This window comes from Sceloporus occidentalis, unplaced genomic scaffold (genome assembly GCF_023333645.1).
Source record: "Sceloporus occidentalis isolate IW3139 unplaced genomic scaffold, rSceOcc1.0.p SCAF_1, whole genome shotgun sequence".
NCBI classification, from domain to species: domain Eukaryota; kingdom Metazoa; phylum Chordata; class Lepidosauria; order Squamata; family Phrynosomatidae; genus Sceloporus; species Sceloporus occidentalis.
The window spans coordinates 109,796,899-109,811,566 of NW_028316981.1; the positions used below are offsets into that span (position 1 = coordinate 109,796,899).

The 14,668-nt window shown below is 39.2% G+C and overlaps 1 protein-coding gene across 3 annotated transcripts in view; it reads right to left on the reverse strand.

Moving 5' to 3' along the window:
* WWC1 (WW and C2 domain containing 1) overlaps positions 1–14,668 on the reverse strand; it is a 114,907-nt gene that overhangs the window by 15,441 nt on the left and 84,798 nt on the right. For all 3 annotated transcript variants that reach the window (XM_089531925.1, XM_089531934.1, XM_089531917.1), the window contains exons 10-17: positions 12,912–13,001; positions 9,794–10,329; positions 6,671–6,779; positions 5,644–5,724; positions 4,053–4,139; positions 1,625–1,817; positions 666–818; positions 362–462 (exon numbers count right to left, since the gene is read on the reverse strand). In XM_089531925.1, coding sequence (XP_089388051.1) covers positions 362–462; positions 666–818; positions 1,625–1,817; positions 4,053–4,139; positions 5,644–5,724; positions 6,671–6,779; positions 9,794–10,329; positions 12,912–13,001 — 1,350 coding nt within the window. The remainder of the gene's footprint in view (positions 1–361; positions 463–665; positions 819–1,624; positions 1,818–4,052; positions 4,140–5,643; positions 5,725–6,670; positions 6,780–9,793; positions 10,330–12,911; positions 13,002–14,668) is intronic.

The following is a 14,668-nucleotide window of genomic DNA, read 5'->3' on the forward strand; positions in this document are numbered from 1 at the left end:
TTGAAGTTTGACCATTAATTCATATCCATCTATGAATGAGACATATCTTAGTACACAATGAAATATTAAAATACATAGGTACAGTGTGCCCTTTTTTTACATGGGGGATCCGTTCCAGACCTCTCGCGTAAAAAAAGCGTATGTTCGAGCCCCATTGAAAAAATAAACACCTTTACAGTGAGAGGCTGGTTCTTAACGAGTTTGCTATTGTAAGCTGAAAACCCCAACATAATAATGACAATGCCCTTTTACTACATGGTGCTACTTTTAACCTAAACCTTTTTTTCATTAACACAATCATAAAAGGCTACAGAAAATACAGTACCACAGTGCTGCAGTACAATAGCTTCATGTCACTCACCAGTTTTCATCACTAAGTAAAGTGCTTCTGCTTTCTTCTAATTTTTTCTCTACAGCTTCTAGCTCAACAACTGTCTGTTCCAGCAGTGCAGATACAGAGTCCTGTAGAGAGTGAGTTAATGACACTATTACTTTTTCATGTCCAAGTTTCTCTAAATGATGAAAAGTATGTATTACCAACTTGTTACATAGTTTAAGCCAAAATCATATCACTGGGCTTGCTTTCAGTTATTCCATGTCAGACATGCAGCTCTTCCATATCATACTGTGGCTTGGGGGAAGCAGCTTTAATAACCAGATCTTACCATTTTTTCAGTACAGGGTAGTTTGGAATAGGAATCCTCTTGCTTATTTTCACTGTTTTGCCTCTGCAGGTATTTATAGCTGAGGAGGTTGTACCAGCGTGTTGACCTCTCACCAGATCTGCAAATCTCAGCAAGACTAATTTGTGCACCTCCCTTGAGAAATTAGAATCCAGTGAATGCCTCAAGCAATCAAATAACAATGAAAACAAATACTGAGAGAAATACACAACCTTGATCAACATATGTAATTTCCCTTCCTATACAGTGAGAACTTTACTCAAATAATTATTTTTTGCCTTTGGTGAAAATAAATTATCATTTTTTTAAAAAAAACCTAAGAACTATGGCTTGAAAAAGAGGATCCAAAAGGAGTGGCTTCCAACAGCTTTTGGAGCATGACATGCAGATGATGTGGCTGGAAGCTGCTCCAAGGGTGTCTAAGACAGTACAAATCTGTTGACAAAAGGAGTGGCCCATTTCAGATCATGGGGTGGCCCACTTTCAGAGCAGACCATCTGGTCACTGCAGTCCCTGGTCAATCGGGGCTTGATCACAGGAAGAGTGACAGAGGCTGCTCCTTCATGCCTGTCTTTTTTGCCCCTTAATAGAGAACTCTAGCTTCTACCAATTAAAAGCATCAAATCTAGACACTAAGGCTTGGATCCAGGACCCTGTACTAACCATGTCCACTTATATTAACCCAGGAACTGTCTTATATTGATGGAAAAGCTCCATTCACTGAAGGTTCTTCAACCAAATTTTTAGAGATTCACTTCCCTATCTATCCTGTGCCACAACTCACTGCATTCAACATGACACCCTGCTATTTTGTATTTTCAAGGCAATGGAGGGACTGGTATGGAAAGGAAGAGATGGTTAAGTCTACTTGTACTAAGCCAGTTTCACAAATCTGGATCCTGCCCTAAAAGCACTGACATCTAGAAAAATTGAACACTAACCAAGCACTCTTCAAGATGGCATTTATTCATAGTACAGACATCAACCCTTAGTGTTTTCTGCCGTAAAATAGAGTGAGGGATTGCAACACAAAATAATTCATTGAAGATGAGATTATCTGATGTTTCCAGGGGTCTTGTGCGAAACAAACAGCTCGTGCTTTCAGAAGAAGGAAGAACAGCCACACGAATGCACCTGTTGAAAAATATTTAGAGCAATGCTGAGTAAGAGTATTACTCTTAATAAAAACAGCTTGCAAGATTTCCATTCCTTTATTATGATTTTGCAAAATTCATTCATTTCTGTGGGGATTCTATTAAAACTTTAAAAATATTTACCAAACACAAATGTCACCTTCAACCCTATTAAATGTTTCAGTAACTGAACTGTGCACAGGACTGTATAAGCACCAGAACTGTATAAAAAAAGGTAGTAGTCTGGGAAAGGATCTGTGAAAACATCAGTTTCACCCTTGGATTCTTTCCCACATTCTTTGCAGAAAGACAGGGCTCTTCCAGATTGGTACAAAGAAGTAAGAACTCTCACAACAACTCTCACATCACTTGGTGTTGGGAATTGCCAGATTAATTATCTTTTTTTTAGTCCCTGTAAAAGGTGATGGCAGGGGAAGGGGGAAATGGAGTAGCTCTATGACACCATAGGCAGCTTGGCTAGCCATCATCTCATAACACAGTAGGGAATTTAGGGCCACAACACACTGCAGAAATAAAGTGGTCTCAAACTAGATTATTTCTGCAGTGTGTTATGGCCTTAAATTCCCTACTGTGTCATGAGATGATAGGTAGATGATTAACTGCCCTGGCTCACTGCTAGGGAATTCTGGGAACTACAGTTGTGTGAGACATTTAGCCTTCTCTATCAGAGAGCTCTGGGGCCACAACAAACTACAGTTCCCAAAATTTCCTAGCACTGAGCCATAGCAGTTAAAGTGGTCTCAAACTGGATCATTTCTTCAGTCTCTTTTGGTCTTTAGCCAATCATCTTCCAGATCTCTTCAATGTTTTGTTCATCTTTTGGTTCAACATGTGAGTCCCAGTATGGATATATCTTCTTTTTAAAGGAAGACTGTTCTAAAAATCCTTTATGTAAATTGTAAGAGAATGCCTTTGCCCCTCCCACAGCAGTGAGCAAGAAGAATGGTCAAGGAAATTGGTATGATATAAACCTCAAGTACTTTTATCAACCTAAAAACCTGTATCATTCTAGAGATACAAGATGCCATTTTGTTAAGAACTGGCAAGGACGTAACAGCAACATACCTAGATATACCCCTCCCCCCAAAAATATATATCAAAACATTTTAGGCAATTTTTCAGTGAAATAGCATTGCAAGCTCAACCACTGTCAAGAAAATGCAAACAACCTCAACAAAAATGTCACATTATGCTCCACCACCACCACTACTACCAAAAACCCCCCAGGCATTTGAGAAGTAAGCATTTGAAAGTCACCAGATTATTCTCCCAGTGTCACTTCCTTCTTTTCCTCATCATAATGTGCCTGCAATGTTGTCTTGCAACCACTGCCTCTATTATGACATAACTATGCCAATGGAAAAGACCAGGAGCCTTATCACACATGTGGAGAGGTACAGAGAAAGCTGCTACTTTCTAGGTCTGTTTCAGCTTTCTTTTCTGATGCAATAAAGCTCCAGGTCCTGACTTAAGTGCCCACTAGTGATTTTCCTGTAATTCCACTCCCCACATGAGTGTTCCAGCTGGGTTTCTTTGCCTCTCAGGAGGCTAGACTGTCCAAAACGTGATGATGTGTTTATGATCATAGCAGCTACAACTAGACATCATTGCAAAGTCAGCTGAAGAGTACATTTTGATGTCACTGTCGGAAGGGAGTGGTGGTGGGTTTCATGTTGTGACATTAAAGACAAAGACCAAAAGTTGACAGTGCAAATAATGAAAGTGGGATCTAAGCATGTACACTTAGGCCCAGTACACATTGCGATTGTAGGGTTTGGGAGCACGCACCAACCGCATGCTCCTGAGCCCTACTATGTGCAGGCGGGGCCATTACTGAGCAGCACTGCCCACACGGGGACCGTATGGATGATGTGTGGGCGTCTGAGTTCCCACGTGTCTCCAATAGGAAGCAGCCTTGTAAGGGCTGCAACGCTCTAGGAAACTTCTTTTTTACTGCAGAGCTGCACCGCATGGTTTAGGTGCTGCCGCCCAGCTGCACAATATAAAGGGCCAGCATTTCCCTGCTGGTCTGTACCGCACCTAAGATGCTTTTGCTGAGTTGGATTCAGACTAAGTGATAAATTAATTTTATTGAAATCTGTGGAAGATGATAGCCATGGCCTATTTCAAGGCTATATTCTGTATAAGTTAACTGATCAAGAGAACCACAGGGATCTTTCACAGGGCTTCCTGGTATGCCAATTCACTTACTTACACTTTCTGGTCTTGCTGTTGCAGCAGAGCAGGCACATTATTTGCTTGTGCAATAAATATTGCAAATTGTTTATTCTTGTCTTCATACCTGAATTGAAAAATAAGGAGAAAGGTTGATGGTAATAAAATGATCCTAAGACACAGAAACACCTGGCCATAGTCTAAAACATTATTAGATTTTTCAGGCTCAACATTTGACTTGATGCTAAAAATGAAGACATATAGAGTTTACTTAGATGTAAGGCTAACTGAATACAGCAGAGATTACTTCTGAGTTCAAATGCAGAGAATCCAAGCATGCAGGTATATCTCAGTTAACAATGCCTCTGACAAAGAAAGTCTTTATTACAAATTATTTTTCTGCTCAAACAGCCCTTTCTTCATTTTCTCCCCTTTCTTCTGTCTTGCTGAAATGTTTTTTTAAAGAGCATTGGCATGGGAGTGGTGCAGGACTGGATAAACACAGACTTTCAGTTGCTGCAGTTATAGCAATATGTCCATAGTAAAGAATACAAGCTGGGAAAGATTGGGATACTCTTCAGCTGTTCTTTCTCCAGTCATGTGTGCCTGCCTATAACAGGTAAAAATAACAGAAGTACCACCTAAAATTCCTTACTGAGTATGCATGAACATAAAAACAGAGCAAGGGGGAAAGTGAATTAGCTCACAACTACCTCCAGCATATTTTTTAAATGAAGAATAGATCTAGAAGTTTGGTCAACAAAATGAAAATCATAACAAAAGCTGAGACTGCTGAAAGAAAAAAATAATTTCTGGATGCATTTTGGAAGAATCTTTCAATTGTTTTCTTGAAGGTTCAAAATATTTTTCTTTACTTACTCAAGGTTTGCCTGATCTGGTTGTTTTGTTTAGCATGTACCTACTGTTAGTTTTGAATAAAAGCATTGGTAAAACATGTTGCAGCACTCTTTTGGGGTGTGTGTGTGTGTGCATAAGAACCTATCCCTATTCTTTCCATGTTATATCTACCTTCAGTACCAGATTTTCTATTAACGAAGCCTCCAGGAACAAATCTTCTTTGTTAACTGAGATATACCTGTACTTGTTACCTTATTGAGTAGGATTTACTTTAAGAACATGTGCTTAAAAATTTAAACAAGATGAAAAATCCTTTATTTTCCTTCAGAAGAACCAAGTGAACCAGAGGTCCACCAGACATCCAGATTGGATTGTTCAACTGAGATCTAATGTCCTGTCCCTTAAAATGAACAAAATGTTAACACTTCATTCAACCATATTCTTAACAAGGTAATTCAGAGAAGGCAGCTAGCTTTGCAGTTAGATATTTTTTTTGGGGGGCTAGGCATTTATATTTTTATTTATATGAAATTCTGAAAGATCTGGAGACCTGCGTACTAAGGTCTTGTCAACAAGTCAGTGGTATTTTCCATTAACACCATTGGATGTTCAAACTCCAATATATATTTTTCTCTACCTAGCCTGACCTCTGAAAGCGATGACATAAATGTCAACAGTGAAAGTTACTTTCAGAACATGAAACACTCCATTGTGGGGAAGTACCAAGAATTAATAAAGAAACTAATTGAAAACAGAGAAGCCAGCTAGCTTACTTCATTGAAATCTGAACTTTAGAAGTGCTAGCTGTGTCTGCATCATCATTGTCGAACACAACAGTTTCCGACACACAAGGCCTGAAAAGACATCAAGAATGTTTAAACAGTAAGTTCATATGGAAAGGACTCACCCCCCCCCCCCAGCACATAAACGATTTAAGACAACACTTCAGAAGAAATATAACAGAGGGAAGTTCTTTTAAAGTTGAATGTAGAGCAGCAGCAGCGTGTTGGCACAAAGTGAATGTCAGACACCCTGCAGCATGGAGCGCTTGCTAAACAGGAACTTTGCCTTTCCTTCTTCTGAAAAGTTGGCCCATGAAAAAGGCCAGAAGCCTTTGCACTCATGCTCTCTTAGCAAGGACATTGCAAAGGAGCATTCCCCACTCCTATCAAAGTACAGGATGTGAAACGGGATTTTCCTTATGGAATTAGGAGGGAGAGGCATTGGCCTCAGTGGGCCATAGCAGGATGCATTGGCTCTGACAACTGCTGATAATGGAGGGAAAAGGAACCATTAGAAGTAACAAGAGAACAAAACCATTAATTGGAAAAATAATAACAACAATAACAGCATTCTAATAGCCACGAAATCATGCAAAAATTTTACATTACAATGAACGTTTCCAGGACTTTCAGAGGTTTAGATTTTTTTCATTAAAGTGTCCTTTCTGTTTCTGTATGGATATTTTTTCTATCAATTACTTCTAGGTATCTAGAAAACCTTTATGTTTTCTTTCACAGTTATGTATCTTGATCATAACAGTCTGATTATAATACTGATTTTAGCATAATTTGCTTTGCTTTTTCATAATTCATAATGCACGCTTGTTATCTCTAAAGATCCTTTTCCTTCCTGTTGTTGAGCTTCTCGGGGACCCTTCCCTTTGTGTTTGGTTTAAATGCTGATGCTGACTCTTCACACATACATACATGAATAGACAGCCTATGATGTGTGGATTTGTTGATTTCATCAGGGGGTATGCATATGAAGTTTAATATGTAATTTGGGTAAGGAGAATACCTTTGAATAGATGGTTCATACACTCCACTGTCTCCAGCCACTGACTCATCTGACACTGCCGCTGATACGCAGGCTACCTTTAGTGCACCTCCTTCAACCATACTTATATCTAGAAAAAAATAGAAAGGAGGAAAGTAAAAATGGCATTAATGACTTTAACATGACATTAATGATGTACATAATACTGACCAAGAAGAGGAAACAACAGGTCAGTTCATCTAGGTAAGGTTTGTATGTTAGGCTCTTGTAATTCACCACAATTTTTTTTAAAAAATGTATGTCATTTGTGTTGAGATTCTACAGAACAGACCAAAACACCATCGGGCATGGAACAAGAGGCTTGAACAACACTGTTGCTGTTATTGTCGTGTGCCTTTAAGTCATTTCTGACTTATGGTGACTCTAAGGCAAATCTATCATTTTTTTTTTGGCAAGATTTGTTGAGAGGAGGTTTGCCATTGCCTTCTCCTGAAGCTGAGAGCATGTGACTTGCCCAAAGTCACCCAATCCGTTTCATGACAGAGCTGAGAATCAAACCTACCAAACTACATAGAGCCCACCAACAACAAATGCATGTCAACTAAGAGCCAGCATGGTGTAGTGGTTTGAGCACTGAACTATGACTCTGGAGATCAGGGTTTGATTCTCCACCCAAGCATAAAAACTCACTGGGTGACCTTGGGCAAGTCACACACTCTCAGCCTCAGAGGATAGCAATGGCAAATCCCATCTGAAGGAACTCACCAAGAAAAACCTATGATAAGTTCACCTTATGGTCACTATAAGTAAAAAATGACTTAGAAGAACACAACAACAATCAAGGCCACACAAAATTAATCAAGTTGGCTTGGGTTGTGCTGTTGACATAAGGCAGTGGCATTTTCTTTAACCACAAACCTCTCCTTGAATGACATTAAAAGGGTGTTCAGCCATATTTATATGAAGTGTACAGACTTCCAATGCTTTAATTTAGAGCCCCAAGAGAGAACATTTGTGAGAAAAGCCAAATATGACCAGAAAACATTTGTTTTCATTTTGAAAGCCCCAATTTGTTTCATTTCATTTGTCTATTGTATGATTTAGTTGGGACACATAGGCATATATGTTAAGTCGCACGCCACTAGCCAGTTATTTAAATTAGACATAGAAAAACTTTTAAACTGGACAGCAGCAAAGGCTTTGCAAAACAGATTTCCTTAAAGAAGGTTAGAGAAAGGGGAGAGATTTAGGGAACTGACTGTTTAGTTGTACTTACAGGAACATGTGAGAACACATGATCTCAGCAGGCCATATTGTAACTCAGTCAAGGCAGCTTTTCCACTACTCTGAGCTGTGTGAGAGGAGCCCAGGGAGCGGACCCTTTCCTCATTACTGCCCTGAAATAAACTACCTGTGGTGATTATTTTGTCTGCTGACTGAATAACAACCCTAAATCACTTAATCTACTTAGCGCCTTATAGTTTTCACTTTAACAGCCTCAGCCATTCTCACTGCGCCAGGAAAGGTTAAGACTAATTACCATCAAGATCTAATGGGAATAATAACTACTTCATACTTCAAATACAAATGTAGCCATTGCTTAGAGATGTATGGAAGAGCTCAGTCTATGATGCTGAAAACAAACCATCACAAGATCCTTCCCAGATCAGGAGTCCGTAACCCAATTGTCTTACATTAGTAAAACACACTGTTCACAAGATTCTTTCACAAGATAGGAAATAAGTATTTTAGATAGACAGGTTTAGGTAACCCTATTAAATTATGCTACTTGAAGAGTTCAAACACAGAAGAAATACTAAAATTACTCATCCTTCAAGCCACAAAATAAGTGGCTTCATATAAGTAATGTGACCCTCTTATTTAGACCTCTTTCAGACAATCTGCACAGGAATCTCGGTGCTTTAAAAAGAGTTCCAGTACAGTGAGTAAAAGATGTCCACCGCAATCTACTAAGAGACTTATAATTGGTCAGAAGACAGGAGAATGTGCAAGATAAGAAAGCCAGGTGCCTTCAGAAGAGCCAAAAGATGTGTGCATGTCCTCTGTCTGTCTATGTAAAGAAATAGACACACCCAATGTGAATCTGTGTGCATTGGGGGAGGGATGTAGGAAAGACACACACAGAGAGAGTTTTAACAATTTTGTTTTTATGGAACATTTACAGAAGTAAATGTATGCCCATAAGCATACACATATACATAAACCAGCCACTATTTTTAGGTCTTTTATTAGGGCCTCTATCTTATTGTAGGTTCAGTGTAGGTAGATGGGTTATATAGGACAGAATTATTATTATTGTTGTTGTTGTTGCTGTTGTGAAGTAAAAGAAGAATGGCAGCACACAAGACAACACCGTTAAGAACAACTGATTGGACATTCACCTAATGAACAGATCATAAAGGATTTTTTTAATTGAAGCTCATTCTACTTTAAAACCTGTTATTTCTCTCTCCTATACATAATAGATGTTGCATAAGAATTTACACAAGTGTTTCTGTTGCAACTGGTACTGTCTATTAATGATTTTATGTTTAACAAACTAATTTTTGCAGAATGAAGAGGAGTTATGTCTGGACACTAAATGCTGCATTAGAAACAACCAAATTCCCATAAACCTTTACTTATCTGTATCCTATTTTAACAGAGGAAATGTTCACGTTTGCTTATATCTCTACATTTGGATAATTACAAATACACACATACACACGTATTTCCATTAGGCTTAAGCTTATGATCTGGGAAAATTTCATATTTTATTTCTCCTCCCCCATGCCATCTGTAAAAAGCTTTAGGGAGTTTGTTTTTGAAGGCTTTTCATATAGTATACACCTCAGAACCCATTACTTTGCTTAAAAAAATAATATAAAATTTTTAAAGGCTAAAGTACAGAAGAAAACCAGCAGTGTGTAGTGGCTTGATGATTGTACTATGACCCTGGAAACCAGGGCTCAGTTCCTGGCTCAGTCATGAAAAGCAACTGTGTGACCTTGGGTGAGTCACACACTCTCAGCCCCAGGAAACCTGATGATAGGGTTACCTTACGGTCACCATAAGTTGGAAATGACTTGAAGGCATACAACAACAACAACAAAATGTACAGGAAGGGGGCAAGAATCACTTTACCTTGGTCCAGGTGTTTGTCTCCAGTTCTAGACTCTTCTGTTCTGTACTTCCTGCCATTTCCAGTGTTTAAACTAAGTTCGGAGAGACCACTGTTTATTTCAGTATCTTCAAAGTCCACAGGACTCATGAAGGCCTCTCCTGTGAAGAATGGGTCTGTCACTAGTGGTGAACATGGTGGAGAGGGAGAAGAGAGAGATGATCTTGGGGATAAAGAAGTCAGTGATTTAGGAGTTCCAGACAATGATCTTAGGGCCTGTACACGGCTAGCGGCATCTGTCTTCTGAGTTTTTACAACCTCGTTCTCATGAATAGTAGTGATGCAGCCGGAAGGCCGAAACCCAGTGGCTTTCTCCAAAAGCAAAAGGTCCAATTTGTTCTGGTATTCAGAGTCCAGTTGCTCCAGCTGTTCACTAAACAGATCCGTAAAGCTGGCTGAGGTTGAAGAGTTCTGGCTTGAGGCAGCCAGCGATCCTCTGCTTGATGCAAGAGAGCCAGGACTACTGCCAGACGACAGGGAAAGCATGCTAGAAGACAAGCTGGAGAAAATAATATATTAGACAGAAACTAAATATTCATTCATTCATAAAATCCTGGGACTTTTGTGACCTGGGAACTATTTCCTAGCCAAATTATAAAAATTCACTATCTGTTAGCCAAATACTTCATGGGGTTGTTATGATGATAATGGGGAGGGCACTACTTCGAGAAACTTGGAAAACAGATGGCATAAAATGAAATAATGAACAAACCGATTCTTAATGAAACAGATTTTGGTGCTTTCTACATTACTTCAACACCCCCCCCCCCCCCCCCGGCTTTAATCTTGTGCTGCCTTGCAAAAAACAAGAAGCCTAAAGTCTACAGTGTACTTCTTAGGATACGATCTATCAGGCTGGTTTTTGTTTGTTTGTTTGTTTTGTTATTTCAGTTTATTTTCTTTAAATTAAATTTTTTAAAAAGTATTATATAACCTCATGTTGCTCTAATGGAAAAGTGTGACATAAATGTTTTGGAATGAAAGAGTGCAATATAAGCAATTTTTAAAATGAAGAATGTAAAAATTTTAAAAGTCTTTTTGCAATGTTTTTCACAATTGCCAGCAAAAGAATTTTGAAAGGCACTGACTCTGGGACCAGACTATTTACCATTTTTTAAAAAAAATGTTGGAAATAGTACACTAATAATGCAGTGCCATATTCACAATTGAAAACCAGGATTATTTGCTGGTTACAACAAATATAAAATAAACAGAACTCAACCTGCTTCCCTATCAGTCAGCTAAGCATATCAGGTAAGGAATTAACATCAATCAATGGAACATTTGAAAAGTAAATAAGTCTTTATATATTGCATATACAACTGTACTCCCAGGTACAGTTATATACACAATATATTCAAACTTGTTTAATTCCCAGGTGCAAGCTGGGAGATGCTTGCCCCATATTGGAAGTACTACTGCTAGTTCCACCACTGACATGAGATAGCATCTGGAGCTCAGACAAAGTAGGCAATATAATAATAATCACTGGATTCACTGACGGTTACATACATGATTTATTGCAAGGCTATAATTACTGCAAAACCCCACAGAATCATCTGCTCATGCTGATGTTTTATACTGAATATTAGATTCAAATTATTTATGTTTCAACATTTAGATTAAGAAAAATGAGGAATAAGTAGCATGTAGAGGAGATGGCATTGCTCACTACTTTGGTCACATTAAATAATTTTTCTCCTCATATTAAACAAAAAAAAGCTTCCTTTATATACCGCTTCATACCGCCTAAGCAGTGTCTAAGCGGTTTAAAACTGTAAGCTAATTTGCCCCCAACAATCTGGGTACTCATTTTAGCGACCTCCTTGGAAGTATGCAAGCCTGAGTCAAGCTTGAGCCCTTTTGCTGGTCTTGAACTCGCAACCTTGTGGTTTTGAGTGAGTGGCTGCAGTACAAGCATTTAACCACTGCGCCACCAGGGTTCATATTAAGGCAACTTGTGGTCACTCAATGAAAATCAAAAGGGGAGAGTTTCAGAAAACTTCTGCATACAGCGGATGGAGGATTGATTTAGGCTTTGGCAGCTACAGTGCGTGGTGAGGCCCAAAGGCTTTAAAAGATTAGACAAAGCCATAAAATGAAATGGATGTTGAAGCCAATCAGGCCTCCAAGGGGAGGGCATTCCACAGTTGGGATGCCATGGCTGAGACAGCTGGGACATCCCAACAGTGTTAAAGGTGTTTGGAGCTTTGGCCTGGTGGTAAGACCTACAGTTGGAGAGAAAATGTTGGACAAGGAGGGTTTTTGATGTAATTCACTTCAGTTAATATCTGTTTTGCAAGTAATGCCATTATTGTTTTGTTGTGGGCCTTCAAGTCATATCTGACCTATGGTGACCCTAAGGCAAATCTATCACATGGTTTTCTTGGCCAGATTTTTTCAGAAGGGGTTTGCCTTTGCTTTCCTCTGGGGCTGAGACAGTGTGACTTGCCCAAGATCACCCACTGGGTTTTCATGGCCTAGCAGGGATTCAAACCCTGGTCTCCAGAGTCGTAGTCCAATGCTCAAATCATGCTGGCTCTCAAGTAATTTCATAGCTGCTTTAAATTATACTTTGAAAACACCACTGTGTGATTTTATTCTGGTTAGAAAGTGAACACGGCAATAAATGATATAAGAAGCTGTCTCTTTTTTATATTTGGAAAGTCTGATAACATGATCCACTTTGAAACTGTTCTGAATGCTCATGCTGGCAGTTCATGGCAATTTTAAAAAGTGGCTCCCCCTGCCTGCCTGGACTACAGGCTGTCTCTCTACATAGTAAACTGCAGGAGTTCAAGCATATTCACATATTTACAGGCAGACCTTTGGCGAGACTTCAGTTAGTGCAGAAACATTTTTAACTGGATGACTGCTGTGTTTTCTTTCATACTATGCTTCAAATTGCATTGTAGTCTTTTTATGATGAATTTACTTTATGATTTATTGTATTTTTAAATTAAATTTTATTGTACACCACTTTGAGCTTCATCTTAGGAAAAGAGCTTGGATATACGGACTCATCATCATCATCATGACTACAAAGATAAGAAACCTCGAAACTTTTTTCAAAAAGCTTACTTTTTCAGCTGGATGTGTAACTTTGCTACTAATCGTGTTGTTTCTTCTAGTTCTCGAACCAACTGATTTCTTTTACTATTTAGCTTCAATCTGGAAAATATATTTAAAAAGGACAGTGTAAAATGTTATGCAAAGATATACCAAACTGACAATAGTAAGCACATCTAATGTAGCACCTCTGAAAATTAACAAGAGCCCTGTATGTAGCCTGTAATGCAGCTCTTTCTTCCAACTCTTCTCATATAACTTTATAGGAGCAAATGTTGCTTACTATAAATCAGTTTAGTTTTAATGGTAACTCTGGGGTAAGAAAAGACTTAAGAAGATCAGACCAGAATTAAAGCCTTTACCAAAATAATAATAATAATAATAATAATAATAATAATAATAATAATAATTCATTCTATTTCTAGATTTATGCCCTTTTTATTGTTTTTATTAGTAGTGGCTGTAATAGCAGCAGCAATAGTATTTTAAATTATCGTAAAACATAATTCCACTACACCTCTATATAATTCCTCTATATACCTCCAAAAATTCAGACTTCAGCACAGCTTTTTGTTCACTGTAGGCCCAATACAGACCTCCCAAAAAGGGAGGCCTGACGGTGCCTTTTTCTCCCCTGCAAGGAAGCAGCAGCCGCCAAACCACACAGCTTCCCTGCAGAGAAAAAAGAACCCGCAAAAAGTGGGTTCTTTTTGTGCCACATCAGTTGTGCCCGAGTACGCCAATGGCACACTCATGACAGAACTGGTGCGGCATGATGTGTGGACACTATGCATCCGTCATGTCACAATGGTGGCACCCATATACACTGGGTGCCGTCATTATTATGGTGCCGCGCCATACTAGGGTTAGGGACCATGAGGTTGCCGCATGGTCCCTTAACCCTGGTTTAGAATCATAGAATCATAGAGTTGGAAGAGACCACAAGAGCCATCCAGTCCAACCCCCTGCCATGCAGGAAATCCAAATCAAAGCATCCCCAACAGATGACCATCTAGCCTCTGCTTAAAGACCTCCAAGGAAGGAGACTCCACTACACTCCAGGGGAGTTTGTTCCACTGTCGAACAGCCCTTACTGTCAGGAAGTTCTTCCTAATGTTGAGGTGGAATCTCTTTTCCTGTAGCTTGCATCCATTGTTCCGGGTCCTGTTCTCTGGAGCAGCAGAAAACAAGCTTGCTCCCTCCTCAATGTGACATCCTTTCAAATATTTAAACAGGGCTATCATATCACCTCTGCTGCCAGCACGACGCATTTGGTCCGTCTAGACTGGGCCACAGACACCTTAAGGTTTGTTGTTGTTTCTGTGTGCCTTCAAGTAGCTTCCAACTTGTGGTGACCCTAAGGCAACCCTATCATGGGTTTTTCTTGGCAAATTTCTCCAGAGGGGGTTTGCCATTGCCCTTCTATGAGAGTGACAGAGTGTGACTTGACCAAGGTCACCTAGTGGGTTTCCATGGCTAAGCCAGAATGTGAATATTGGTCTCCAGAATCCTAGTCCAATGCTCAAACTACTACACCACACTGGCTTTTTACCTTTAAGATACTTCAAGGTATTGTTGTCAGCACTCTACATTTTGCATATAGAAGGCATCTGACTTCTATGTTGTTTGTCTTTGCAAAAAGTATGCAAATTACACAGTGCAAACAGATTTCTTACATAGGCAAGATTAGCATTTCCTAGATGAAATACAAAACAATAGTGAAGGTGTTTCAGAGCCATTGTCTCTCTATCCCTTATACAAACACACTG